This window comes from Perna viridis, chromosome 10 (genome assembly GCF_037379345.1).
Source record: "Perna viridis isolate PV_CMFRI_1.1 ecotype Kerala chromosome 10, ASM3737934v1, whole genome shotgun sequence".
Lineage (NCBI taxonomy): Eukaryota > Metazoa > Mollusca > Bivalvia > Mytilida > Mytilidae > Perna > Perna viridis.
In genome coordinates, this window is record NC_142454.1 from 11,871,700 (window position 1) to 11,899,290 (window position 27,591).

A 27,591-nucleotide genomic window follows, 5' to 3' on the forward strand; every position below is an offset into this window, starting at 1 on the left:
TTACTTTTGTTTCCTTCTATTATTTTAGTTAGTTTGTGTCTTTTGTTGTGTTTGCCTGTCAATTTCTTCTCGAATACTTATAAATATTATGCATTCAAATTTATGTAAATTAAACAACAATGAATGTGAATCAATATAAAAAAAAACAAATACTATCGCTTGTCCGTGGTTTACGTAATTTCAGTGGTATTTACTATTCTTATCGCATACTAATATGTAGGCATGTGATCATGGTTATTCAACTTTTTTAAAATGGTGCATTTCCTTACAGTTAATGAAATCACCAAAAACGGAAAGAAATAATTTATATGTCCACGATAAAAACTCCACACTTCACATTCACGCTGTAAAAAAACCATTGCTCATCTTTACTTTCTATGAGTTCTGCCATCATCAATTTTTTCGTTAAAAAATTCCCTCCACTCGATGTGAAGATACGTAAATTACAATTAAACGATGCAGTGATATAAGATACACAATATATCGCAATTATTTGTTTTCGTCGACTTAATATGATTATAAGCTTTCCTAATGGGGAACGGAGCTTTTCATACTCAAAATAAAGCGGTGGCTGATGTATCGACCGTCTAGAATATGCGAGACGTCCTAAAACCACCCGCTCTCTGTCTGTTTTAAATGATCAATACCAGAATATGTACTTATCTTCGTCGATTCCGAACGATTAGCATCCTCGCTATTGTGCTAAATGCTCCGATTTTTTTCAAAAATGTTTTGATTTGGAAGGAAAAGGGATATAAATATAACAATTGTTTGTTTGTTTGTTTGTTTGTTGGGTTTTAACGTCCGAGCAGCAATATTTCAGCTATATTCAAACGATGAACATGATATGGATGATAAAATGAACATGAAATGATGAAATGAAAAAGGGATGGGACAAATGACAATGGGGTCGACAAATTTTGATTGCCACTGGAAATAGGGAGGAGTGGGTAGGGTCAGGAAATTTAGCCTCCTGTGGCGGAGCCCTATGGTTCCTACTCCGGGAGAATACCACAGTAGGGTTCTTTAACGTGCGAGGAACGTGGCATCTTTCCCAACACGGTGCACCACTATGGTTTGCGGTCAGGTTTTCCGTATTATAGCCTGACAACCCCAGCATGTAACACGCCAGGGGTACCCCATTCCACCTCCTGGGGCACACATCCCAGTTGCTTCGTGGCAAAGGGCCCTAGCCCCCGGCTAGGGTTCTGAGCACTATTTAGTCGGCTTTTACGACAAGCTTAGCGCTGCTGCAGGCCTATTATTTTAACACCCGGACCTGCACGGGGCTAAATATAACAAAACTTGATGTTACTTTTTATTCTTGTCTATATAAACAGTATTAGGCAGGGATTTAAAAAATAAGTTTTGTTATATTTATAAAATTGAAGAATAAATTTAATAAATAAAGAATGTCGAAAACCACAAAAAAGTGGAGGTACCTAACAATTTAGATGTCCTTTTTTGTTTTTGTATTTTTTTTTTTTTTTTGTTTTGTTTTGTTTTGTTTTGCTTTGCCTCGCTTTGGTTTGGTTTGTTTTTGTTTTTGTTTTTGTTTTTGTTTTTTTATATTGCATTGAATCAAAATATCAAATCTCTGTTATAATAATAGTCTTAACCCTATAATCATACTGAATAAATTCCGAGTGATACTTTTCGTACAGTGAAAAAGTAATCAAGAGAACCAAAGTTATAGCGGTAATCAAAAGAATGTAATCCAGGGACAAAGACCAGACATGGGAAACAGACATACCAAACAAAGAACATAAAGTAAATAAAAGCATACATACAAAGTAACAAAAGTAAATGAACTGGGAGCATGGACCAGGTGCACTGGTAGGGTAAGCGTCCTCTGCTTTTCTAGAAACACCCGCCGAGTTGCTCATGAAAAGTCAAGTCCGGGGTAGACAAACGAGGAAAGATTACAATGCTTTGAAATTTTGACCCAAGACAAGACAAAATGTTTGTGCAACAAGAGCAATGTATTATATATAAACATAATATAAAGTTAACATTCTTAGAATTCAAGTTGCAACCCTCTGTAAAAAGTTTTAGAGGTTTATGTAATAATGTTTACGGATAGTTTGGGTTCCGACTTATATTTGAAATGTAGTTAATATGTTAATGTAATGGTCGCATTGAAGATGATTTGGCCAAGAAAGAAGATAAACAATTACAACATAAACCGTAGAATCAGTATCATGTTCGTTCAGGTTCATCAGAATCAAATCTTTGTCATTTTAGAGTTTTTCGTAGATCTAAATTTCTAGGTTTTGGTATTTGTTTTGAAAAAAAAAACACTAATTGGTTTCCTGTCCAAAATTGTCATCCTTGTAGCCAGCCCTCGGTGCTTTTCTTAAGTTTTTTTCCTGATATTTAATGGGTGTCTGTTTTACCAGGTTTACCATCTTTTTTGAAAAAAAAAAACGGTGTATAATGTTTTTAAGTCGGGATTTTAACTGAGTATAGGGAATAGAAGTATACAGTGTTGAAAGTCATAGGTTTCGATGCTATTATATTCTGATAATCGTCTTGAACTGATTGTCTCCAAAAGATCTTTCGAATTGTTTAGGATCCACATTGAATTAATACCACTACAGTAGTAACAAGTGATGTGGTAGGACTGCAGACCCTCTTTGACAGTTGTGAGTATAGAAGTTGAAAGTTTTGAAAGAGATTTGGTGGTACATTTTGCAGATCCAGTTATGTAACGTTGTTTGTATGGATTCTTGTGGAGTTTAGGAATCCAGTACATAGATGGTGAGTCACAATCATCGTCCTTGGTAGTATGACCAAAAGAGGATAGCACAGATTTATTGTTTTCCACAATCTGTTCTTTGGAGAGTGTGGTAGCAGTATAGGTCTTATCATTGCAATTATTTTTTACGTCTATCTCTGATAATATAAATTGGATGTAAAACGTTTTGCAGACAAAAACAATGTTGTTTTAGGCTTTGTCTGCTGGTAACACCACATATTTGTCATGTATAGTAGACAATGTTTTTGCTACATCGGAGTCTTTGAAAACTGATGTAGTATTGGCACTCATTGACCTACTTAAAACTTTCATTTGTTTCAAAATTAAAGACCTCACAGCCTTTAACTGATCTGACAGAGAATCAATGCCTTCATGTTCTCGTTTTATTCATTTTCTTGCGCAGTCCTCCACGGCATCCAAAAGAACTTTAAAGTTATAATTCCAATTTATAGAGCGTGGTTCATGGTACTTGGGACCTTTAGAAAGGATATTGCACAGAGATTCGTTTTCGATGATGGTTAAATCTCCCGTAACGACGTGACCAGAAGGACCATATTTGAATGGAAAATTTTTGCAAGAACAGCCAGGTGGTTTAGCCTTGAAGTCCTCAATCTCGAGGTTCTGCAATAGCCTTTTATAATTGGAAATTTTGGATGCAATTGGTGAAGTATAGGAATATGAAATAATTGGTATGTATTTGTCTTTAATATATGAGGGAACTTTGTTGGTAACATTTTTGTGATGGAGAATGTTAGCCAAATTAATTGCATCTATACCTTTGTTGACAAATGGTATAGGGAGAAATGATAGTTTTTCTTCATCTTGACCTTTTACACAAACTGGTTTAAAGAGTGTGTGCAAACCAATATCCAAAATGATCGAAACAAGTATGTATAATGATGAGGTGGGTTCAGAAACAGGAGTGTCAAGACTTGTTTTGTAAAAGGGGTAAGGTAGAGTGAGAGGTATGGAATAGAGTTTGGTTCTAATGTGATGGAGTACAAGAGGTCTTTGTATGAAAGGAAGGAGACCATCTATGGAGACATCATGTAACTTAGGTGACGTATAGTGGCGATGATCATGACTCCTTTCCCGTCCTGGATTTTTGCCTAATAAATTCATCACATTTATGCTATTGGTATATTGGCTTGAAAAGGCTTCCTATACTTTTGAATGTTTGTACTGGAATAGATGGTCTGCAGACTGACCGTGTGATTGGTTACTTGTTGGAATGGTCGGTGCACTATCCATACCTGATGTGAGCGTGCTAAGATTCACATCTGGGGACACCACAGTCTTACAAGACAACAGTGTGCCGATCTGCTGCCAGGTTCTGACCTTTTTATACTGGGCGGCGTCCGAGCCAGTTTTTCTTTCATTCCTTGTGTTAAAACCATTAATTTCAAAATTATAATACTGGGTTGATGATATCCTCGGGAACAAAATCAACCAGCAGTCGTATCGACCCAGTAGTGTGAAAGAGTAATCAAGGGAATCAAGATCATAGCGGTAATCAAAAGAATGTAATCCAGGGACGAAGACCAGACATGGAAAACAGACATACACAACAAAGTACATAAAGTAACTAAAATTATACATACAAAGTAAGAAATACAAATAAGCAACTCGGACTCCACTTGAACCTGGGAGCATGGGACAGGTGCACCGGTAGGGTAAGCGTCCTCTGCCTTTCTAGGAACACCTGCCGAGTTGCTCATAAAAAGTCAAGCTCGGGGTAGACGAAAGAGGAAAGGAAAACTATGACACGTTGAACAAATCAATTTTCATGCATGGTGCAGATGGATACATCGAAGTTGAAACAGCTGATCACGAACCAGTGTAACATTCGTTTTATCTCTTTTCGCACATTTTAGTACTAGATATAGATATATTTTTTTTTCTTTTCTTCTCCATCTTTGCTGGATATTGTTTTTGACCGAAAAGTTCGTTCCTTTCAATTTGTAACAGTTTTCATGATTAACTCTTTATCTTTGAATTAATTGAAAGAAATTGAGCGACAATAAGTCCAATAAGTCGATCGCCGTTGGCTTTTTTTTTTCAAAAGGATGTACATTCACGTATTTATTGACTCCACGTTTATTGTCGATGATGTCACGGCGCTTTCCAGCTCCTCCTCTGTTAAAGTTTTATTCCCGACACAATGATGTTAAGGGCAACGCATATTTTTCAAATGAATTTCAAATCGATCTTTTCAAAACAATGGTTCAAACTGTTTACTATATGATACTGAAATATTGGGTTTTAGCAAATAAATATCATGCTTACTCATATTAAATTCATCAACACCCAATTATGATATATGTTGAACTTGGCATAATTTCTCTTCAAAATTTTTCGTAAAGATTCTGGGGACCTGATACAACAGCTAACACAGAATTCAATATTGTGACAGTTTACCTTCAAACTCCTCAATTTTCGACATTTTTATTTTCACAAACACTAAATTCAGTAATGAACAATGAAGAACTATCGACATGTCATGGACCAGTGCGTTAGTAGTTTTTGTCATGACTTAGAAGTAAGATAATTTTTCCTACAATGGAACGCATGAAAATGTAAATTTTACATGTACAAGATTCTGTAATTTCCCCCGTCAAAACGTCACAACCTGAATATCAGTCCGCCGATCACAAAAAAAATGAAATTCTGGTTGAAAATAACAATAGATAATGTAGAAAATATATTATCAGTTGGTTATCATGAATAACAAAATTTGAATGTACATGTAATTACTCGTGCAAGTTCAGTACAGTTTTTAACTCTTTGCGTTCTTCGGCACTCGTGATCACATTTTAGTTCTCCCATAATTATCTTACATATTATAAATGATGTTAAGTGACACCAGTGTCGGGTATAGTAAAAAAAATGCATTTCACACAAAAGAAAATAAAATGTGAATTTCTGATATAGACAACTCCATTTCAATATATGTACCTAAGTTGTATTTTATGTTAATTTACCTTGATTAGGTAAAGCATATTTTTTTCTGGATTCAAACAAATTAATCAAGTGTCCACATAATTATTTGATAAGGGTGGTGTCTTCGTTGGATATACTCCTGATGAGTATTTTTTCTAAATGAACGTATACATAACATATTACTAGAACGTTTTTTTTTTTTTTTTTTGAAAAGGGACTAGTGTTCGATTTTTGTCTGAATTACATGTATGAAGTAAATAGAGATTTAAAAGTTACCAAGTAAACCCTATAACTGCATGTATGCTGCTTTCACAGTGGCTGTCTTAACCTCCGCTTGTCTCCGCTTTAACATTTTTACTGAAGATATTTAGATATTTTTTCATCCTCTGTGAAATCTACGATGTACGCATTTACATACAAAAATACGCAATTTTCGAATTGATAAGGGAGACAACCCCTCGCCCTTGGCCCCGCCTGTGTTTGTTCTATTCAGCCTATTAGGTACAACTAAGTTATGGCACGAAGTGACAGAGCGTTAATCTTTACCTGATGGAGAATTTATTGCATGAAAATATTAGTTTGTTAAGTTTGTTTTGATTGATAAATTTCAGGTGTAATGATCATTCAAAGTCTTGAAGTATTTTCTTTTTAAAAAGTGTTTAACGTTCACGGGACAAACGTTCTCTGATATTGATATAAGCACTTCAATAGTAGGAAGTGACGTTTACAAAGAACGATCCCTCCAGGTGCATCATTTTTCGAATCGCCAAAATGGCGTTTATTAACAGATTCCTTTGCTGGAAATTAAGAACGACATGTTTCCTCTTCTATATACTCATCATTGTAAGTATCTTAAACTTTTAATGTATAGTCCGTGGTAACCCTCGTGAAGAGAAAAGATTAATTGCGTGTATTAACCTTTGACTTTGTTAATTGAAAATATGCAAATCGTTTACACTGGCATGAATACCGGAAATGAAAATTACTCGAATAAATCTTAGCATACAAGTTCTTGAAGTGCTTTATTTCAAAAGGGTATCTAGAAAGGAATTGGATTGTTGAAAACTTGCTATTAATTTGAATTCAAAGAACCGAATGACATTATCCTCAAAGATGTGCAAGTTTTCCTAAGTTCTATGTGGTTTTTGTCAGCACCTGTATCCTCTCATACCTGTCAAGTGAACATGATTACAATACACAAGGTAATAAAATGCTTGGAGTTACTTTGAAAAAGTCCCATAACGACAATGAAATACTCCCAGATGAGTGAAATTCCTCGGAGGAGTGGACTCATTTTCAGATCTCCCATGATCGGGACTGCACTCCGTCATTTTAGCCGTATTTTGACCAGCAACACGAATGTTCCTCGGAATTAACCAGCCATTACCTTTTTCCTTAGAAATACTCTAGTCTTCTAGCTGTAAATCCCGTTGTTTGTCAAAGTTGTCTGACATTTGCTTACATGTAATTGTAATCAATTATATATTTACTTTCACTTTACAAACCAACTTCTTGACGTCACATATCAACCGATCATGGTGGCGCCCATAGGCACTGGAATTTCAAATTCCCTATTTATAAATCACAATTAATTACATGTAGCTAAGAAAAGGAAATTATTTTATTTCATTTTAATTTTCATGAACATTTAACAGATTAGTTTCGATATTTATGACTTGCACAATGATATAGTTTCTCCTTCAAGTTAAGTTTATCTCAGTTGATGGTTCAGTAGAAAACCCGAAGCGTTTCATTTGATCTTCATGTTTCATTACATAACAATTATTTCTCAATGTCAATGGAACATTTCTTAAGTTTGAGACGAGTTTGTACCGACTGCTTTAATATGCGTTAATAAAGTTTCAGTTTTGATTTGTTAGTGATAAATATTTACGTGATTATTGATACTCTTGATCTACTTATCAAGAGACTGGATATTTTGTACAAGAAATCATTATGGATTAAGTGAGATCAGGAAAAGAAACAGAACAAAATGAAAATTCCAACAGAATGTCACTGCCTAAAATTTTCTATTCCAGTGCTGCTAAAAAAGACAAAATCAAAAGGACAAATTGTCCTGGTCATTAGATAGGTATTTTTAACTTTGATTATGCACATAGGTAACCTCGATGAAGTTTTTTTTTATTCAAGTTTTTTAAAAAAAAACGTTGAAAACAATTTTGATATACTTTACATTTGTAAAACAACAAAATTACAGAACACTAATCCGATCCATAATCAAAGTCAAGTCCAAACAATTTTAGACAAAGTAGATATTGTTCCACAAGAGTAGCTGATACTACATGGGCTTTCAGATTTAAATTACATTTGAAATAAGAGTGTGCAATTGCAATGGCAACTTCACCATTTGCAAATTCCACCTTCCCAGTGCAACCCTTTTTTTTGTGGAATCTGATACACACACAGGTGAAAATGTAAATGTATGTTGGTTTAAAGGATTTTTAAATTCAGTGTATTTGAATATTTTCAGTACTCCATACAATTAGTACAACACTTGAATGCTTCACATTTTTTTTAACAAACAGTTGACCATTTCAATGGTGAACATATTGTGCTTCTGGACTTGCTGACATATTCCTTCTCTCCTATTAGGCTGACTTATTAGTTCATCTACAAAAGAAAAAGAAAGAATATCATTTAGCTAGATCCTTTAATCTCAGTTTCTGCTATATAGATGATGTATTATCTTTAAACAATCCTAATTTTGGGGATTTGATACATAGCATCTACCCAAAGAAAATGAGATAAAGGATTTACAGACACTGAAGTCATCCTCATATCTTTACCTACACTTAGAAATCCATGGTATGGGAAAACTATTGACCAAACTTAATGACAGATGTGATGACTTTTATTCATAGTTGTCAACTTTCCTTTCATTTGCGGTAACATCCCTTCAGCACCTGCGCATGAAGTGAAGTGTCCATATCACAACTCATACATTGTGCCAGAGCTTGCTGAAACTACGCAGACTTTTTGTATCACGTTAGACTTCAAATAGGCTTCTGGAACAGGGTTGTGTTGCTACAAGATTGAAGTCATCACTATAGAAGTTTTATGGTTGTCATAAACCTGTGGATCGTTACACTGTTTCCATCTGCGCCATGAAAACTGATTTGTTCATCTTGTCATAGTTTTCTTTTCCTGTTATGTCTACCCCGGACTTGACTTTTTATGAGCAACTCGCGATCAGTGGGTGTTTTTAGAAAAGCAGAGGACGCTTACTCTACCGGTGCACCTGTTCCATGCTCCCAGTTTTTAGTGGAGTCTGAGTTGCTCATTTGCTTTTGTTGCTTTTCATATATTTTTTAGTTACTTTATGTACTTTGTTGTATGTCCCTGGATTACATTCTTTTGATTACCGCTGGAACCTTGGTTCCCTTGATTGTTCTTCATCATGTACATGTATATGTCAGTTTCAAATGAAACTTTAGAATATTTACGGTTCATTACGACCTCTTTTTGTTGAATGGTGCTGTGCCATGTGTTATTTTCTTTGTGCTATGAGTTTAAAACGAGCATAATGTATTCATTTGGTTTGTGTAACATATTCAAATTTGCACAATGCATTGCAAATTGACACTGTATTACCCAGTTACTACTTATACCTATCATAAATCAGTATGAATGGTGCATGTGTTATTGTAATGGTAATTGAATAATGTTGGTGAAAGGATCGATCGATGGGTCGAGTCCCGAAAACTTGATTGTTTAATGGCACAGACTGTAAGGGAGAAAAAGTTGTAAAACAACAAGGAAAACGTAAATACATCTGTCTTTAACAACAGATGGCTGTCTAAGTTATAGTTAAATTATGAAGAAGACAGTTAAGGGAATCCCGGATGTTCGCAACCTCTGCACAACATAATGGTAATGAAGTTTGGGTGACACAGCTTATAAAAAGAAGATTATGAAGAACCACGAGAGGAGCCAAGTTGAAACATTTCATCTCTATTTAAAATGTTTTGACTATTCTTCCATGAAGAACCTAGATACATGTATATGTGATCTTGAATTTTATGCTGAAGACAAAATCCAGGTAATAGTCTTCTTTTATGACAAAAACTATTTTGTGCAAATTATGATTAGAATCTTGCGATCCTTCTGTTTCAGATATTAGCTTATATTTCACTACACAAACGTGGCAGATGGTGATATATGTACATTACTACAAGAGTATAACTCCTTCAAACTAGTCATGTACAAGTATAGTGACACCAACACAAAGTTCATCTTGCAATCACTGCTGTCAAAGTTCATTTTACCCTATCTTGGCACTGTTAGCTGAGATACTTGTACATTTGTATGCATGCTTATCACAGCTTCAACTGCTAATAATTATTTTCTCAATGATATGCTTAGCTTACATGATCAATTGATTATTACAGTTTATAGAAAGTTTATAGAAATGAAGTATTTTTAATGTTCATTTTTAGATTGTGATTCACATAACAGAGTAAAACCCAAATCAAGAAATAGACTTTCACAGAAAGTGCTGAACAACTTGTTAATGGTATCATCACAAGGACCAGCTGCCAGTGATTTTAACTTTTCTAGAGCTGTGGAGAAAACTTGGTTTTGGATAATTCAATTGGATAATACAGACAGATAGATTTACCATTGATGATTGTTAATTTCTATGCTGCAGCTTGTGCTATTAAATAATTTTCATTCAATCTTATTATACTTTCCTTGATGATTTATTATTAGCCTGAAAGGTCACACACCACAATAAAAATTGTCCAACTGGAGAGTGAGCCATGCATTCATTTTTGATCCATGGAGGTCCCTGCATTATATCCCGTATTGAATGACACAAATCCATAACCGTAACTCTAAGACTCATTAAAGGCTTTCATGAACATGTACATGTACACTACCATCAACCTAAATTTTCATTTCTGCACTCTTCACACTGGAGTTATCATTTCCCTCCGCTGTGTCTCCACCAAATTAAAAACGGAGATAAAATTGTTTCCTTCCAATACTTATCATTTATTTTTTTCTGTATATACGGTAACTCAACTGCTTTTAAATTTTAAAAATCATTGAACATACTTTGCCAAGTAAACAGAAGAAATGATGATTGGATGGTCCACTGTGTTTGGTGGATACACTGTGACTCCAGTCACAAAGTCTCCACTGTGAAGAGTGGACAAATTAAAATTTATGTTGACAGTAGTGTAGCTAAGGCACTATTTCTAAGGCCCCCTGTTTTCTGTTACCAAAGCAAAAAACTTATAGATTGTTAGGTCAGATTTTTATTTTTTTATTGATGTCATGTTAAATCAGTTCAAACAAACATACTCAGAATTATGTACAATAATGAATACATTCTATAGATAGATAATTTTTATTTGGTCAGAGATATACATGTTACATGATGTTAAAAACATACTATATGGAATTTTAGTACATGTAGTAAGAGTACTATACATTTTACCGCAGTGTAGTAAAATATGAATGTATGGTACAGTGTACATGTACTTAGTACATTGTTCATTAAAAAGGTGATTTTTTAGTCATTCCACACTAATTTTAAATGGACATCCCTAGGAAGCTTTTGGCAGGTGTTATTATGGCTGTAGTTACAGAAAAACTTTGGAACTTCTTCAATTTTTGAATGAGAAAAGTGCCATTCCAGTGTTTTAGGATTTTTCAGAAATTGAGGTTTCCTCGGCTAAAATCCATATAAAATAAACTTTCCCACAGTCAGTGACTGCTTTCCTAACAAAACAAATCCTTACAGCATATGAAGTTTTCAACTTGCCACGTTAAAGTGTAACTTAGTACCTAACTTTCCCTGACCCAAATTTCACTTGCCCTGGGTAACAGGAAATAGGAATCCTAGAAAACTGCATTCATCTTCATATTCAAGCTCATGCTTGTGTTCATGTTCATGTACATGTACATTTTGTTTAATACTGGGATGTGTACAGTGAACAAAACTTTTAGCCATTTTAACTTGATGCCATGCACTTTTCTGTAGTCTTTTCTTTTCACTGTGTAGTTAATAAAAAGATACTTGTATATGTATTAATACTTGGTGTGTGTTTATTTTACAGTTTACAGCATGTTTTGCTTTGGCAATGAGAGTAGCAGATTTATGGGCCATAGGGGATAAAGAATTTGAGATAAGTCGAGGTTTTCATACAATGTGGAGGTCACACTTTTGGCAAGGTAAGTCCTCATACAAAACACTGTCTTCCTTTCCCACTAATAAAAACAAAAACAAGAAAAAGCAGTTTTTTTTTATACAATCCTATTGGCTTCAAGGAAAACAATACTTTTGAAATACATGTACATGAAACACTCTGAAATATAGAATTGAGCAGACAAACTCAAACACTAAATATACTAATATATATACTAACAGGTTAGTTACTCTGCATTCATGTGCATTTCTGTGATCTACAATTACTTACGAGAAACACTAGTCAGTTACATGTACATGTATTATTAAAACTTTGGTTTTAACAATAGCCTCCAATCCTGCACTTTATAAAAGATCTACTTTTGATTGATATACATGTAGCTTTAGTACAATAAAGCACTTTGAAAAGTATTTCCTCAGCCTGTTCTATATAATATTTTCCTATGATCTCACTGATATTTTCACAGATGAATCTTTCTAACAAATCCTTGCAAATCTCCAAAATTTACAAGATATGTGAAAATGACACAAATCCTTTGACTGAAGCAACTTTTATGAGTGATTTGCAGTGCTTAAGATCGGTTATAAGTATGAACAATCACCTTACAATTTACTAAGAATGATTATGATGCAGCTATGATAAAAGTTCATGATTTATTGTGATTAAATGCTATTAGTTTACGAATGCATACGATGTGGTTAAGAATAAATAAGATTAATTGCAAGTGCTATGCGAATTGTGATTTGGTGCAAATAGGGATATTTAACAAAAGGTTTACCCTAACTTGAAGAATACTTGAGGTTTAATTATGAGTGTTTTCCAAACGTTAATGATTTCCAATGTGGTTGCATTCATAAAAATCCAAGCCATACAGCCTCATGCATTCTTCAGTTGAACCTTTGACATGTTTTATGAGAAAAATAAGTCAGTATTATACCAAAAGTCTTTCAACTTCCTCACCCACTCACCCAATAATCTAACCCTCTCTGTCCTTGACAAATCATTCATATACATTTGCAAAGTGCTTGCTTGAATTTATGTTTATCCACAAATAAAAAAAACTATCCTAAACTACTTGCAACCATTCGTAAATTAATTGTATATATATATATATATATATATATTTTCTATAAATTTGAGCTTTCAAAATTCACTTTTTAGACTGGCAGGGTCCTAAAAGAAGGTTTCCATCTCAATATTATTACTTTTTTTTTCGAAAGGTCACTGCTTTCTCTTTTCCAAAATAATATAATTAAAAGTCAATCTCCCATTGCTCCTGGTGTTCTGCTACGTCACGCAATGTGAGGTTGGCTTTACATTAGATTGTTGCTCTTCTATTATATGAAGTTGTTAATTTTTATGTTTGCAGCTTTTCTATCCAGTGACATTGTTTTGACATTCTTCCATGTTGTTATTACTTTGTTCAGCATCTTCATGATTCTACAAGTTAGGTTCAGGGTAAGTGTTGTGACTCTACAAGTTAGGTTCAGGGTAAGTGTTGTGACTCTACAAGGTAGGTTCAGGGTAAGTGTTGTGACTATACAAGGTAGGTTCAGGGTAAGTGTTGTGACTACAAGTTAGGTTCAGGGTAAGTGTTGTGACTCTACAAGATAGGTTCAGGATAAGTTTTTTGACTCTACAAGTTAGGTTCAGGATAAGTTTTGTGATTCTACTAGTTAGGTTCAGGGTAAGTGTTGTGACTCTATAACTTATGTTCAGGATAAGCATGGTAAGTTTGTGACTACAAGTTATGTCCAGGGTAAGTTTTGTAATGCTATAACGTATGTTCAGGGTAAGCATGGTAAGTTTGTGACTCTACAAGTTAGGTTCAGGGTGAGTTTTGTGACTCTATAATGTATGTTCAGGGTAAGCATGGTAAGTTTATGACTCTACAAGTTAGGTTCAGGGTAAGTTTTGTGATTCTACAAGTTACGTTAAGGGTAAGTTTTGTGACTATAACTTATGTTCAGGGTAAGCATGGTAAGTTTGTGACTCTACAAGTAAGGTTCAGGGTAAGTTTTGTGACTATAACTTATGTTCAAGGTAAGCATGGTAAGTTTGTGACTCTACAAGTTAGATTCAGGGTAAGTTTTGTGACTCTACAATTAAGGTTCAGGGTACGTTTGTGACCCAAGTTAGCTTCAGGGTAAGTTCTGTGACTCTGCAAGTTAGGTTCAGGATATGTTTTGTGACTCTACAACTAAGGTTCATGGTAAGTTTTGCGACTACTTGTTAGTTTTAGGGTTTTGTGTTTCTTCAAGTTATGTTTATTGCAAATTGCTTGATTCTATACATTTCAAAACATGATACATTTGTTGCATATTAAAATGACATTATGATAGTATTTCATGTATGTAGTTAAAAGAGGATTTGATTTACTTAGAAAAATTTACATGTTGTGTACTTGAACAATGTCTATAAAAACTTTTATTAAACATTTAGTATGGATTTTTTAAATTTTATAACGGAGTTACAATCATTCCAATGGAAATACTGCATTTGTACCAGTGCTAGTATTTTGTGGTGTATTTATTTTCATGCAAAAAGTACCTGCAAATATATACAATGTACAGGTAAGTATTAAGCATATGGTAACCATGATAACTTTCAATATATCATGAACTTCAATATTCAGGAAAATGTTTGGAAACCATCACTGACCAAATTTAGTACCTGGGGAAATAAACTACAAATGTACATTACATTTACAACTTCTTTTCTTTGAAATGATTTAGTTTTTTTTTACTGTTTTATTGTATATTTCAGCATTTTGTGATGTACATGAAGGCACACAAAGTGTACATGGCAGTTTTTATCACCTATATGTTGGTCGAGTTTACCTTTTCGGTGTTTGAGTATTCATATTATGGAATGAATACCTTTGTAAGTATAATTCTTTTATAACCGTGACATGCTAACATGTGCACTTGATATGAAATGCCTGCTTCAGCTTCCCCCATATTTTTACATGCCCATCTAAGACGGGATGTATTATGGTATACTGTCATCCGTCCGTCCGACATCAACACTTCGGACAATAACTCAAAAACACTTTCACCAACTTTTATGAAACTTTGGTGAATTGTTCATTTCTATTGACGTTAGCTCCCTTTTTATTTTTATAAATTTCAAATTTGTCGTTTTCATGGTATGAATTTGTATAGTTAAAAAATGGGCATTTTCAAGTTTTCGGACAACAACTTAAAAACACTTTCACCTACTTTTGTGAAGATATGGTGAATTGTCTATATCTATTGAGATAAGCTCCCTTTCTATTTTTATAAATTTCAGATTTTTCGTTTCTATGTAATGAATTTTTACACTTAAAAAGGGTGATTTTCAAGTTTTCAGAGAATAACTCAAGAGCAGCTTTACAACTTTTATGAAACTTCGGTGAATTGTTCATATCTAATGTAGTCAGCTACTTTTCAATTTTTATAAATGTATATGCCTTAATGAATATAAAAGTTACTTGGTAACCTTGTCAGAAAAGTGTGTTTTGAACAGGATAGAAATGCATGGGTGAAAAATCAAGACAACAAACTAAGTTAAACTTGAGGTAGTCTTGATAGTGCCAAATATTTTGTGCATTTTTCTTTACTTTTTTGGGGGGTGGGGAAAGGGTATTTGACAGGGCTCACTGTATTTCTAGTTAATCATATAAGTTCATTAAAAACATAAGGACAACTTAAAGCGCAGCTCTTTATTAGTGTTTAAAGTCTCATAAATCTAAGATGAAAAAATAATCATAATTCAATTGTATATCTATTGATAAATAAAAATAACTGCAGAGTGCATTAAATGCATTTAAATAAAATTAATTTCAGATGGTGTAATGCTAAAAATTACAGTGCTGCAAAGAAATGTAAATATTGACCTAGGGCAAACACTGAACTGTCTAGGAAATTTTATTTGATGTTATTAAATACAGGATGCTTTTTTACACTTATATGTACAATTTATCATGATTTATTAATATTTATATCCCTACTCAATGCATAGTTGCAGACCTGGCGAAATCTTTTTTCAACCTGTCGGAAATTTGGTCCGACAACCTAACAAAATCTGTTGGATCAAACAATCATCTGCCGGACCAAAATTGTTTTTCTGATCCAATTTAAATTTGATTCGATTTGGACACCATCGTTAAACCAAAAGCTCCAGTTAAAGTGTGTCTAATAAAAGAAAAAATGGACCGGATATCTGGTCTTGAAATCACACAAATTTTACCAGACCGGCAGTCAAAAGTACCCGTCATGTCCGACGAATTTCACCATGACTAGTTGGTGTATTGGAATCACCTTGTCAGTTCATCTTTTCAAATTTTGTCACAATTTTCTCCAGGCTAAAAACCACTAATTCCACTTCCCATAGGCTTCAATGCTAATTTCACAATATTCAATGGCTTCTCTGGACTTTACCTTAACTTTAACCTGCAGAGGACTATATATCAGCATGATTCTACATATGTCAGCTCACAATCCTCAGAATGGCATGTGGGGTTAGCAGACTTGCAGTGCAGTACTGGCCACCGGAAGTGAAGGGTCTATAAATAGCATGGGAAATCCCAGTTTTTACATGAGATAGGGGTATATTTAAAAATCATTATGGAGATTAGGCTTCACATCACAAGAAGCAAAATGCACCTATAAAATGTACAGAAATGTTTTTCCTTTCAGAAACTGTTTAAATTTTTTAAATAAGAAGAGAACTTTTTTCACAGCACTATGAGGAACAGGGGTAATTTCTGTGTAGGACTATTTTTGCGTACGTTCCAAATGCTCATTGGTTGAATTGGTGGTCTGTAACCTAAAGAGTCACTTTTTGTCTTAGAAAAAATAAATAACTATACAGGTATCTTCCTACACACATACTGAATGCATTTGCAAAGTTTCAGTGAAATGTGACAAGCACTTTTTTAAATATTTGATTTTTAAGTATAGGGTAACCAAGTTGGGTGAGCAAAAAAGTGACAATATTCTACCATACTTAAATGCATTAAATATTTGCAAAGAACTTTTTCTGACTTTTCAAATAAAAAATATCAATCACAACTTGCTTTTTAACAATATTAATGAAGAAATGGTTTTAAAAGTAATCATTTTCTGAGAAATTGGTCTATTTTTAAAAATTTATTTCTGACATGCCTCCCCCTTTTTCTTGATCACATGTCAAAAATCCTAAATCCTTAAATTTTCACAAAAGGTGATATATTTGGCTTTAAATTTGTAAATACAGTGTTTTCACATTAAAACATGACCAGTAAAGGGCACCTAAAGCAAAAAAAGTACTCAATAATGGATTTTCCATGTTGCCATAGGTGAATGCTTATATGGCCTTAACCGCAGTAATAAAAGTGAGTTTTTCCTCATTTCTAACCTAATTTTTGCTCAAATCTACACAAAACTTGATTTCAAGTGCTTATTACCACCATATTTAGGTAAATATAGCACTCAAAGTTTAATATTTGATATTTTTACTAAATTTTCTACACTTTTTACATCAAAATCAGTCAAAAAGACCAATTTTCCATAATTTGGACCTATAACTTAAAAAAATGCATATTTTGAAGGATTTTTGTAGTGTATTCCTCTCATGGCAAAGTTAACAAGATCTTCAAGTAGTTTAAAGATATTTCAAGAAACTTTTCATTTTGCCATGGCTTCATCTTAAGGCTAAAAACCACTAATTCCACTTCCCATAGGCTTCTATGCTAATTTCACAATATTCAATGGCTTCTCTGGACTTTACCTTAACTTTAACCTGCAGAGGACTATATATCAGCATGATTCTACATATGTCAGCTCACAATCCTCAGAATGGCATGTGGGGTTAGCAGACTTGCAGTGCAGTACTGGCCACCGGAAGTGAAGGGTCTATAAATAGCATGGGAAATCCCAGTTTTTATACAAGATAGGGGTATATTTAAAAATCATTATGGAGATTAGGCTTCACATCACAAGAAGCAAAATGCACCTATAAAATGCACAGAAATGTTTTTCCTTTCAGAAACTGTTTAAATTTTTTAAATAAGAAGAGAACTTTTTTCACAGCACTATGAGGAACAGGGGTAATTTCTGCGTAGGACTATTTTTGCGTACGTTCCAAATGCTCATTGGTTGAATTGGTGGTCTGTAACCTCCACTCCCAATGGATGGATTGATTTCAAATTTAGTTCATTTAGTATGTGGCTTAATACATTATTGGCATATGTTGTATCTGATTTTGGTGAATGTAAGATATCAATTTTGTTTCATGGCAAGGAATTCAGTTTTAATGCAAAAAATTATTAATTATTTCCTTTCAAAATGTTTCAAACAGCTGACTTTTGAAAAATTATGCAATGGTCAGGACAGGAAGACAGTCTACAAGGATATTAAAAATACTAACACATACAAGATAATCCATCTTTACCATTCATGACCTTGGAAATTAAAAATTATGTTGAATTTAAATACAAAACTTTGCCTCCAACAAAAATGTCTTTTTCTAACAGTGAACTAGTGTAAACAGACAAAGGTTGCCCACATAAAATTCATATGAATCTGATGAAATCCACATTAAATAATCATGATATTCATGTGAAATTCATAAACATAATTCCATGTGGAGATTTTCGTAAAATTCGTTTTAGGGCTAGATACACAGGAATTTCATGTAAAATTTATTTGCTCAGTTTATGTGAAAATTATGTGGAAATATTTTGCCTCTACACGATAATTTAGGTCACTTTCTATAAATATTTTTTTCTTTGTTTACAGAGATTGTCATTTGTTGTTTTCACCTGGCTGTTCTGGATGATGAGGAATGTTATTAATGTAAGTAGAATATACAGAATTTGTACTGGTAAAGCAATAGGTAAAAAGAAGAAAATGGAATCGTACAATAAAAATGAGTAAAATGTCAGGAAGTAAAATCTCAAGTTATTACATTATTTGGGACCTGCCATCATTAGTACAATAATGTCCTGAAATGAAAAAAAATTTAAAAGTAAACATTTTTTATGATCAATAATTTATTGTATTATTGTTATTATGAAGTACTTTTAACAAAATAATGAGCTTGATAAGGTATTAACTTGTAACTATGTTTTTTTCCCCATGCAACAAGCCAAGTGAGACCTCATTTTTGATTATTGGGATTGAACTTTTCTTTAGATTGAAATGTGAACACATGAGGTATTATGAGCTTATTCACCGCAGTTATTTGGTCTTGTGTACTGAGAAATGGGTTTTATGTATGCAGACAAAGTCACTTACATGGCTTATATTTGTACCAATGCTTTTAAAATCAAAATATTTAAATTACAAACATGATACACAATTCTGTCTACTTAATTTTCAGACAACTTTCGTAGTTGTTATGATTGCAAGAAAACAAGAAATGGACGAACAGATGGACATGGAGCTACGCTATGCTGGACAGAAGAAGCGAGGACATTACTATGCATAGATCTTTTATTTCTTTTTCCTGCCATTAATTGTAAATAAACAGACACAACAATTTATGGATTATCTATAAATAAGCATGATGTTTTAAAACTAATTTAGAAAAAAAACATAGTTCTAGTTTTGAACAAATGTTTTGGAATCCTTTCCTCATTTTTTTGGTAAAAGAACTTGACATACTATTAAACCAATGAGAATGTAGATGTCAGAAAGTCAGATATTCTTTTTGAAAGATTGACTACTTTTTCGTTAAAAATCAAGAAGTTAAAAAAACACTTCTTTTATCCAGAATCATCTGTGTAGTATAAGATTTCTTTTATCTGTAAAACTTGTATAAAAATTGTATATAGACTTGTAAATAATACCCAGACATTCCATAATTGACATATCTGTGCAATTGTACATTCCTGTTCTGTTTTGCATATCTATAATTTTATATGTGCTACCAAGGTTTAAAATCACCTTGTGAAAGGTTGTCAAAGTATTTTTTTGTGTTTATTGCAATTTTTATATTTTCCATGAAACCCACAGCTTGATATTTCTTATCTGAGGCTATTGTTGTAATACCAAAAAAAATGTCTACAGTTTTCCGTGGCATTATTAAGTCAATTCATTAGCATACAAAATTGACAAAAAAAAAACACATTAGTAATGAACGTCTCAGAATCTGAGACTTTTTTCTTTAGAGTTTGAAGTATACTGATGGCAGTTGACCTTGACATAAGGTTTTAATAGCTTCTTCTGTATTTTTTTTCAAACGGAATGTATAATTTAGTGCCATACATTTTTGAAGTGTAAAATTAATGTTATATAAGAAACAGCTGCTTATTAGTAGACATGCTATGTTTACTCAATGTAAGTTAGTTTGTCCGTATGGGTTTTAAAAAACTATACATTTTTACCTTAACAGTTGATGCTATTTTCACAATACATACATATTCAAAAGTAAGTTAGATGAAGTATTTACATACACAATGAATATTATACAAATTGTTTAACAAGTTTGTTTTAATTAAATTTTATTTTTAATCCATAACATATATAACAAACACAATCCAACTGCTTTTAGGATTATGTATTCTTGAATCTGGTTGTGAAGTATTTTATTTGTATATCACATACACACACCATATTGTTCTTCATGTTTAAATCTATGTACACATTCCTACAATACATTTGTAAATATTTCCTAATATGTTTTTTTTTTCTTCAAAAGATAACTCAAATTATGTTACATTCGTAACATTTACTTTTAAGTTGATGTTGTGCTTAAAGCTGTCTTCAAAGATATCAATATTATTTGCTAAAGCTAATTATGTGAATTTAACAGATACTTGTACACGTCAGCTTAAAAGGTTGTGATTACTACTTTCTGATAATGAACTCATTTTTTACAAAGACATTAATGATGAGCACACTTCTTATTATATAACCACAAGTCAGTTACCAGTCCTTTCCTTAATGCTGGTTACCATATATCAACAAATTTATCTTGATTTTGCAAACTTCAAACATCTGTCTTTTTTAAGGTTATTGTATGAAACAATATAAGTCTATAAACAATCTTGCTTCTCTGTTCAGAGTTTTTACAAAGGACTAAAACAGTTGATTTTTTTATTTGTTGGTTTTTGTAAAATTCATTTCACATTTAATCATTCGCATAAATATTTCCATCATATTTAACCGTGATTGAAATGTATTATTTTTAAATAAAATATATTATCGTATTATTGTTACATGTATTTTTACAAAAATCATTTAACAAAGATATTTTTTTCTGTGAATGGAAAATGTCTCTCTGCTATCAAAGAATAATCAAAGGAACCAAAGTTATAGCGGTAATTAAAAGAATGTAATCCAAAGACAAAGACCAAACATGGAAAACAGACATACAAAACAAGAAAATGAAGTAACTAAAAGTACAAACTAACAAAAGCAAATGAGTAACTCAGACTCCACTAAAAACAGGAGCATAGACCAGGTGCACCTGTTGGATAAGCATCCTCTGCTTTTCTAGAAATACCCACCGAGTTACTCATAAAAAGTCAAGTCTGGGGTAGAGGAAAGAGGAAAGGAAAACTATGACACGTTGAATAAATAAGTTTTCATGGCGCAAAGTCACAAAAAATTTATGACTTGATTCCACCCCCCCCAAAAGAAAACCAAACAAAAGACAGTATGGTTTTAAGACCTAAGACAGATATCACTTGATCCCTTTGGTAAACCATAGATGCCCGATGACAAGACAGACATCCTTCTTGAATTCCATATGCCACAACAGGTCGTCAGGTTTTAGACTACTGCGTACTAATGAGCTTAAAGATGCTTTTATACCCCCTGCAAACAATTTTGGGTAGGGGTATATAGAAATCTCCTTGTGGGTTCATCTGTCTTCCTATATTTCTGAAGTGCGACCCCTCGTAAGCAGCTCAAGGGATTTTAATGGAATTTTATAGGAAGGTTGAGCGTCATATGTAGATGGCTTGAAGGAATGTAGTTTCTGTTGCAGCACTCAAAAGAGGGATAATCCAATTTAAAGGTTTTACATGGTAAAAATTTCATAAGCTCAACCCCCCCCCCCCCCCCCCCCCCCCCGTAAACAGCCCAATGGATTTTTAAGACATTTTATAGGAAGGTTGGGCCTCATGCATGGAAGAAAGTAACTACTGTCCGAACACTCAAAAGGGAGATTATCCAACTCCAGGGTTTCAAACATTAAACCTCATAAGTGCTACTCCTCCTATACCGTTCCAGGAATTGATGAAATTTGATAGGACATTTGTGCATGAAAGAATATAATTACTGTCAAAGGACTGCAGGAGAGAGAAATCCAAGTTCCCATGTTAAAACCTCATTTATACAAGGGCTTCTAAGTTGCTCAACGGAATTTAATGAAAGTTTATAGAAAGGTTGAATGTATTTATTGTTTGAAGACTTATTAGGAAGATAATTTATCTTTAAAGTGATAAACTGAACTTAATTTGAAGCGAGAATACTCTCTGCGGGCTTGCTCTATGTATTTCTAGTGTTTTTTTTTCCCGTCACAGAATGTGACATTGTATATCATTTAATAATAGATGAATATTCATTTACAATATATTGTTTTCCGATTTAACCCATTTTAGAGGAGGAATATACATTCCGAATATGAATATTAAAAACTGTTTCAACGCGTAAAATTTCGACAGTGCAAAATTCCATTTTAGTTTTCTCGAAATGTCTTTTAAACGTGGAAGTACACATCACCCTTCAACACCAAAAGAATTTGAACTATTTGGCAACTACGGAATAAATTGCAAAATTTTGTAATTATGTAACAGTATGGTGTCAGCGGGGCGTTCAACATTAATACATGTATGGCGATACAGCACAATAACAGGGAATGGTCCATGATAAGATTGAGGAACAAAATCTTCGCAATACGTGACGACTGGAAAAATTACAAAACCCAACATATAAACCAAAAATACTAATAATAGATTAACAACCCCACATTTAAACTATCATAGACCCGTTATTAAAAAAAACAGTTCCATGCATGACAATATACTATGTACCATTAAAAAGACTTGACCCTAGATTATCTAATAATAACCGATAACACCCACTTAAATGTTTTGAACATGTTCCTTATATGGTCTGAAATTTAGAGTTAAGTTTGGTCAAGATAGCACGCATACGCCATACTTAACTGTAAAACTGTTACATACCTTTGAGTCTTTAAAATAAAAGAACCATTCCTATATTTTTTTGAAAGAGTAATAAAGGGAACCAAGGTTATAGCGGTAATCAAAAGAATGTAATCCAGGGACAAAGATCAGACATGGAAAACAGACATACACAACAAAGAACATAAAGTAACTAAAATCATACATACAAAGTAACAAAGTAAATGATCAACTCGGACTCCACAAAAAAAATGGGAGCATGGACAGGGGCACCGGTAGGGTAAGGTCCTCCGCTTTTCTTGAAACACCCGCCGAGTTGCTCATAAAAAGTCAAGTCCGGGGTAGACAAACGAGGAAAGGAAAACCATGACCAGTTGAATAAATCAGTTTTTCATGGTGCTGATGGATACACATCTATACATTTGAAGTAAAGAAATTATTGAACTATTTACTGCAGATTCCTCGAATTCCGATAAAGCACGAACCTAATTTGCCCTTAGATTCACCCAGCAAGACTATTAAAACCATATGAATTTTTTACTTCAAAGACTAAATTTTGTAAATTATCAAGGCGCATGTTAACTAATAGGGCTGATTACTGCATGCTGTTTCTTTATTTTGATTGAAGAAGTATCATTTTTATCTCTTCAAAGACTTCAATAATTGCGCATCTTTGTGAAACATCTAGACATATGACCATTAATAATTCTGCTATTACTTCCTTCTCGTAATTTTTTACATAAACTTCATAGGTCATAAGTTCAGTAATATAGATACAATGAAATGCTGTTGATTTGTAAAGAAACAGAGCCCAAAGGGCAACTCATTTTTGAAGTTGCAAGTCACCACTATGATACTAGAGGAAAGGAAATGTAGTGCTTATTCCTAAAAAAAAAAACAAAAGCAAAAAAAAAAAAAAAAAAAAAACCTGGCGAATGGGCCAAAGAGAACCCATCATATATTTAAGGATGTGCATATTGAAGTTGACGTTAATATAAATGGTTAAACCTTTTCGTTCGTTCATTTTTTTGTTAGTGGTAATAAGTGGTGTATTGATTAAACGAACAATGCATACACTTTCTAAAAACAACCCATAGAGTTTTGTCTATTGTTTAATCACCGTTGATTCGTAAAAAGATTCCACTCATTGACTGTTTTAGCAATACTGATAGGCAGATGTTTATTTTGCTATTGATTCGGGTCATTATATGTAATATTAAGAAATCTTTAATTTTGGACTTGATTCAAGAAAAATCGATTATAAAATTTATCGTATCTTTTTACTAGTATTAAGACAAATGTTAGATAGCATGTATACAATATCCTTATATATGTACCCGTAAAGGTCCAGCAAAACGTAATTTACATAATTAGGAAGACTAAGACAATAAAACAGGGTAAAGGTAAATTGCATGATAAATGATTTTCAAGGGCATATTTTATCAACAGAATTAAACACTTCAGAAAAACTTTTGTCTCAAGATTAATATAAACGTGTTGTGAACTCATACATTTTATAATAAGCTGACCCCTTAGTGCATTACCAATCTTAGGTTTCACATGCTGAGTTCATACATTTGTCTCGAAATAGTTTGTTTATGCATTGAAATAACAGTCGTCCTGATCATAAAGAATTTCATTTTAATAAGTATTGTCTATTTTTGTTATGTTTTTCACCACGTCATAAGATAGGGTTTTTTTTTGACAAGGATACAGATGCATCCCCTGAAATGTTCATAACTAGTTAATTTCGTTCAAATTATAAATCAAATTATCAAAATAAAAATGTTTTTATGCCTTTATATGATGGTGCAAAAAATCAAATCACACACACACAATTATATCTTTCTATATCCACACAAAAGGAAGCAAATGACGTTTCCCCAAACGGTGCACTTAGTTCATTCTACTTTTTTTTAGTTGAGTCCGGTTTCTTTGTGCGTATTATGAAAAAAAAATATTTCTCCCTTTTTTGTTGTGTATGTTTCTATTTCCCTTGTCTAGCTGTAATCCCTGGATTATGTTCTTTGTGATTTCCGTTCGAATCTACATTACAATGATTTTCTTTCCATGTCATTTATGACACTCACAAAAGGGCTCATATGTGTGTAAATAGTTGTAGATGCGAATTACGTAACCATGTGCCACCTCCTGTTTATGTCATTGAAAGATAGATATAAACGAATAAAATTGTAAAATATTCATTGCATTCCTAATTGGCCATAAATATTTATGAGAATTTGATGTAATGTAAAATAATTCATAATTTGCATTTTACATTTTGTTCCAATTGTATAATTCATGTTTTTCGATCAATATCTGAGGATTTCATTTTTTGAACCTTTTGGGTTTGCTACCTCTCCGTGAGGTTAAGCAACGAGCCAGGTTTAGTGATTTTGATAGTTCAGCATGTGAAGGAAACACGATTCAGAATGAATCCAGCCATTACATTGAAAGTAAAAAAGTATCTGATTTTCTGCAGAAAGAATTTAGACATAAGAAATACATTACAAATTTCAAAATAATTAAAACATTATATCATATACATGCATTTAGATCAAAATATACCTTTTTTGTACATGCATTATAAGTGTTTGTTTAAACACTATATCCTTAACCTTATATCGCATACACTATATCACACCTCTAGACCTATATCGCATACTCTTTATCACATCTCTAAACCTATATAGCATACCATATATCACGCACCTACACAGAACACACTTGAAGTATAGTTAAAAATATGATATAATAAACATGACATGTAAAAATCTGTATCACATGCGGGCCGATGGCTCTTGGAGTGATATAGGAGTCTCGGGTTGATACCAAATGCAATACAGATGTTGACATGTAATATTCAGTATATATTTGATTCTAATGCTCCTAAAAAGAGATTACTCCTTGAAACATATCAACAGCATATCGATATTTGCAGTATATATGACTGGTAATTTTGTATTTAATAACCACTGGTCGATGTCACTGTTGGTTGACCAAATGTTCACGAGGGTATTGACCAACCTAGTATTCAGGGCTGAAATCTAAATATATAAGATTATTATATTTATCATATTTATCTAAATTTTCAGTATTAAAAATTTCAAAATGACTAGTGCACTTTTTTCCTTGCATTGCACATGGTAGAACCTCTCGGTGATGGATTTGGCTTCCTATTTGATAGTTTTGGTTTTTGGAACAACTTTTTGGATTAATTAGTTTGTCTTCCTTTTTATTTAATCTAATCCTGTTGAAGAGAGGTTACGCCTTGAAAAACGTGTACAGCATATCGAAATTTGTAGCATATATGAATGGCATTTTGTATCCTTTTAACTCAATAAAATTGGTTAAAATAAGTAAATGTAATACACTGTCAATATATCAAATGAATTCAAACGGCAACATGTCGGAATAAATTACTTCGTACGCAAAGGATTCTTGTCGAAAGGGTAGAAATTCGATCTTTTCTAGCTAGTACAATTTTATATTGGATAAGAAATTGAGAATAATGATAGAAAATTATCAACCATAACCTGAGACCTGCATTCAACAATTTAACTAAGGCGTATAGGCATTTATAGAACGCTACGAAATACAGATGATACTACCAAGCAAGAAAAAAGAAAAACAAAAACAAAAACAAATGCTTTGAGACATTTAATATGATAATAAGTAAAACATTTGGTGTGATTCTAGTCTTTATAACCACACGAAAACAATATCTGAGTGAGTTTAAGTTTCAGTTTGTATCAGACAAAACCGAGACAGTCGGAAAACGCAAAACAAAAACCAAAAAGCAATCGGGGAAATACAATAACAGTCTATTTTTGTCCTGGATGTCAATGTTTCAGTGCATGAAGGCATGAATAGTAATTCTACAACTATAACCTTGGGTTTAGAAAAAGTAATGATATATTTTGGAAACGGTATCTTCAAATTTTGAGTTTCCTCCTTTCAAATTTTGGTTGAAAGTTTTCTTTTATCGTCTACCCTGGACTTGACTTTTTTTGTAAGCAGCTCGGCGGATGGATTACGTTATTTTAATTTCCGGTAGAATCTTGGTTCCCTTAATTACTCTTTTCAACTTATACTATTTTTATATTGTATTGGCTCTATGCGTAGAGCATTCACCAAATGACATACAGATTAAAGTATATATAATTAAGTCGCCATTTGCTTTGTTTGTACAAACGTTGTAATAGATTTGGTACCTTAGTGAGTACAAACTTTATATACCGGGATATCTGGATTATTCTACACTCTTCTAGAATAAACTGAGACAAACTTTGTTTGTCCACAGGTAAGCGTATCGCACTGCTTTCCTGTATACAATGGAATTGACCTACTTATTACCTTTACTTTGTTACATATCACAATGATATTATGAAGGGAAAACAGACTATGGTTTCCATTGGAATGTTTGTGTTTATGCATCCAACAAACATGAATGTTTAGTACATATACCGAAAGCTAGGATTGTCTTTTCTGTGTCTTCCAAAAAAAGTAGAGTAAACGAATATTGTAATGAATATAATATGAAACTTCGTTCAAACTTTGTTTTCATTTGTAGTTTGGACTTTATTAAAACATATGAAATA

General features: G+C 32.9%; 1 protein-coding gene and 1 long non-coding RNA gene across 2 annotated transcripts; both read left to right on the forward strand.

Annotated features, from left to right (window-relative positions):
- The first annotated feature begins 6,388 nt into the window (after window positions 1–6,388).
- LOC148604540 (uncharacterized) lies at window positions 6,389–21,049 on the forward strand. Its single transcript, XM_088548436.1, has 6 exons — window positions 6,389–6,541; window positions 11,785–11,899; window positions 13,244–13,332; window positions 14,641–14,757; window positions 18,636–18,692; window positions 19,219–21,049. The coding sequence occupies exons 1-6, from the start codon at window positions 6,470–6,472 to the stop codon at window positions 19,324–19,326; spliced, it is 558 nt and encodes a 185-aa protein (XP_088404562.1). The 5' UTR covers window positions 6,389–6,469; the 3' UTR covers window positions 19,327–21,049.
- LOC148604541 (uncharacterized) lies at window positions 6,554–10,395 on the forward strand. Its single transcript, XR_015915863.1, has 2 exons — window positions 6,554–9,758; window positions 10,156–10,395. It is a non-coding gene; the product is annotated as an uncharacterized LOC148604541 (long non-coding RNA).
- Window positions 21,050–27,591: the final 6,542 nt, after the last annotated feature.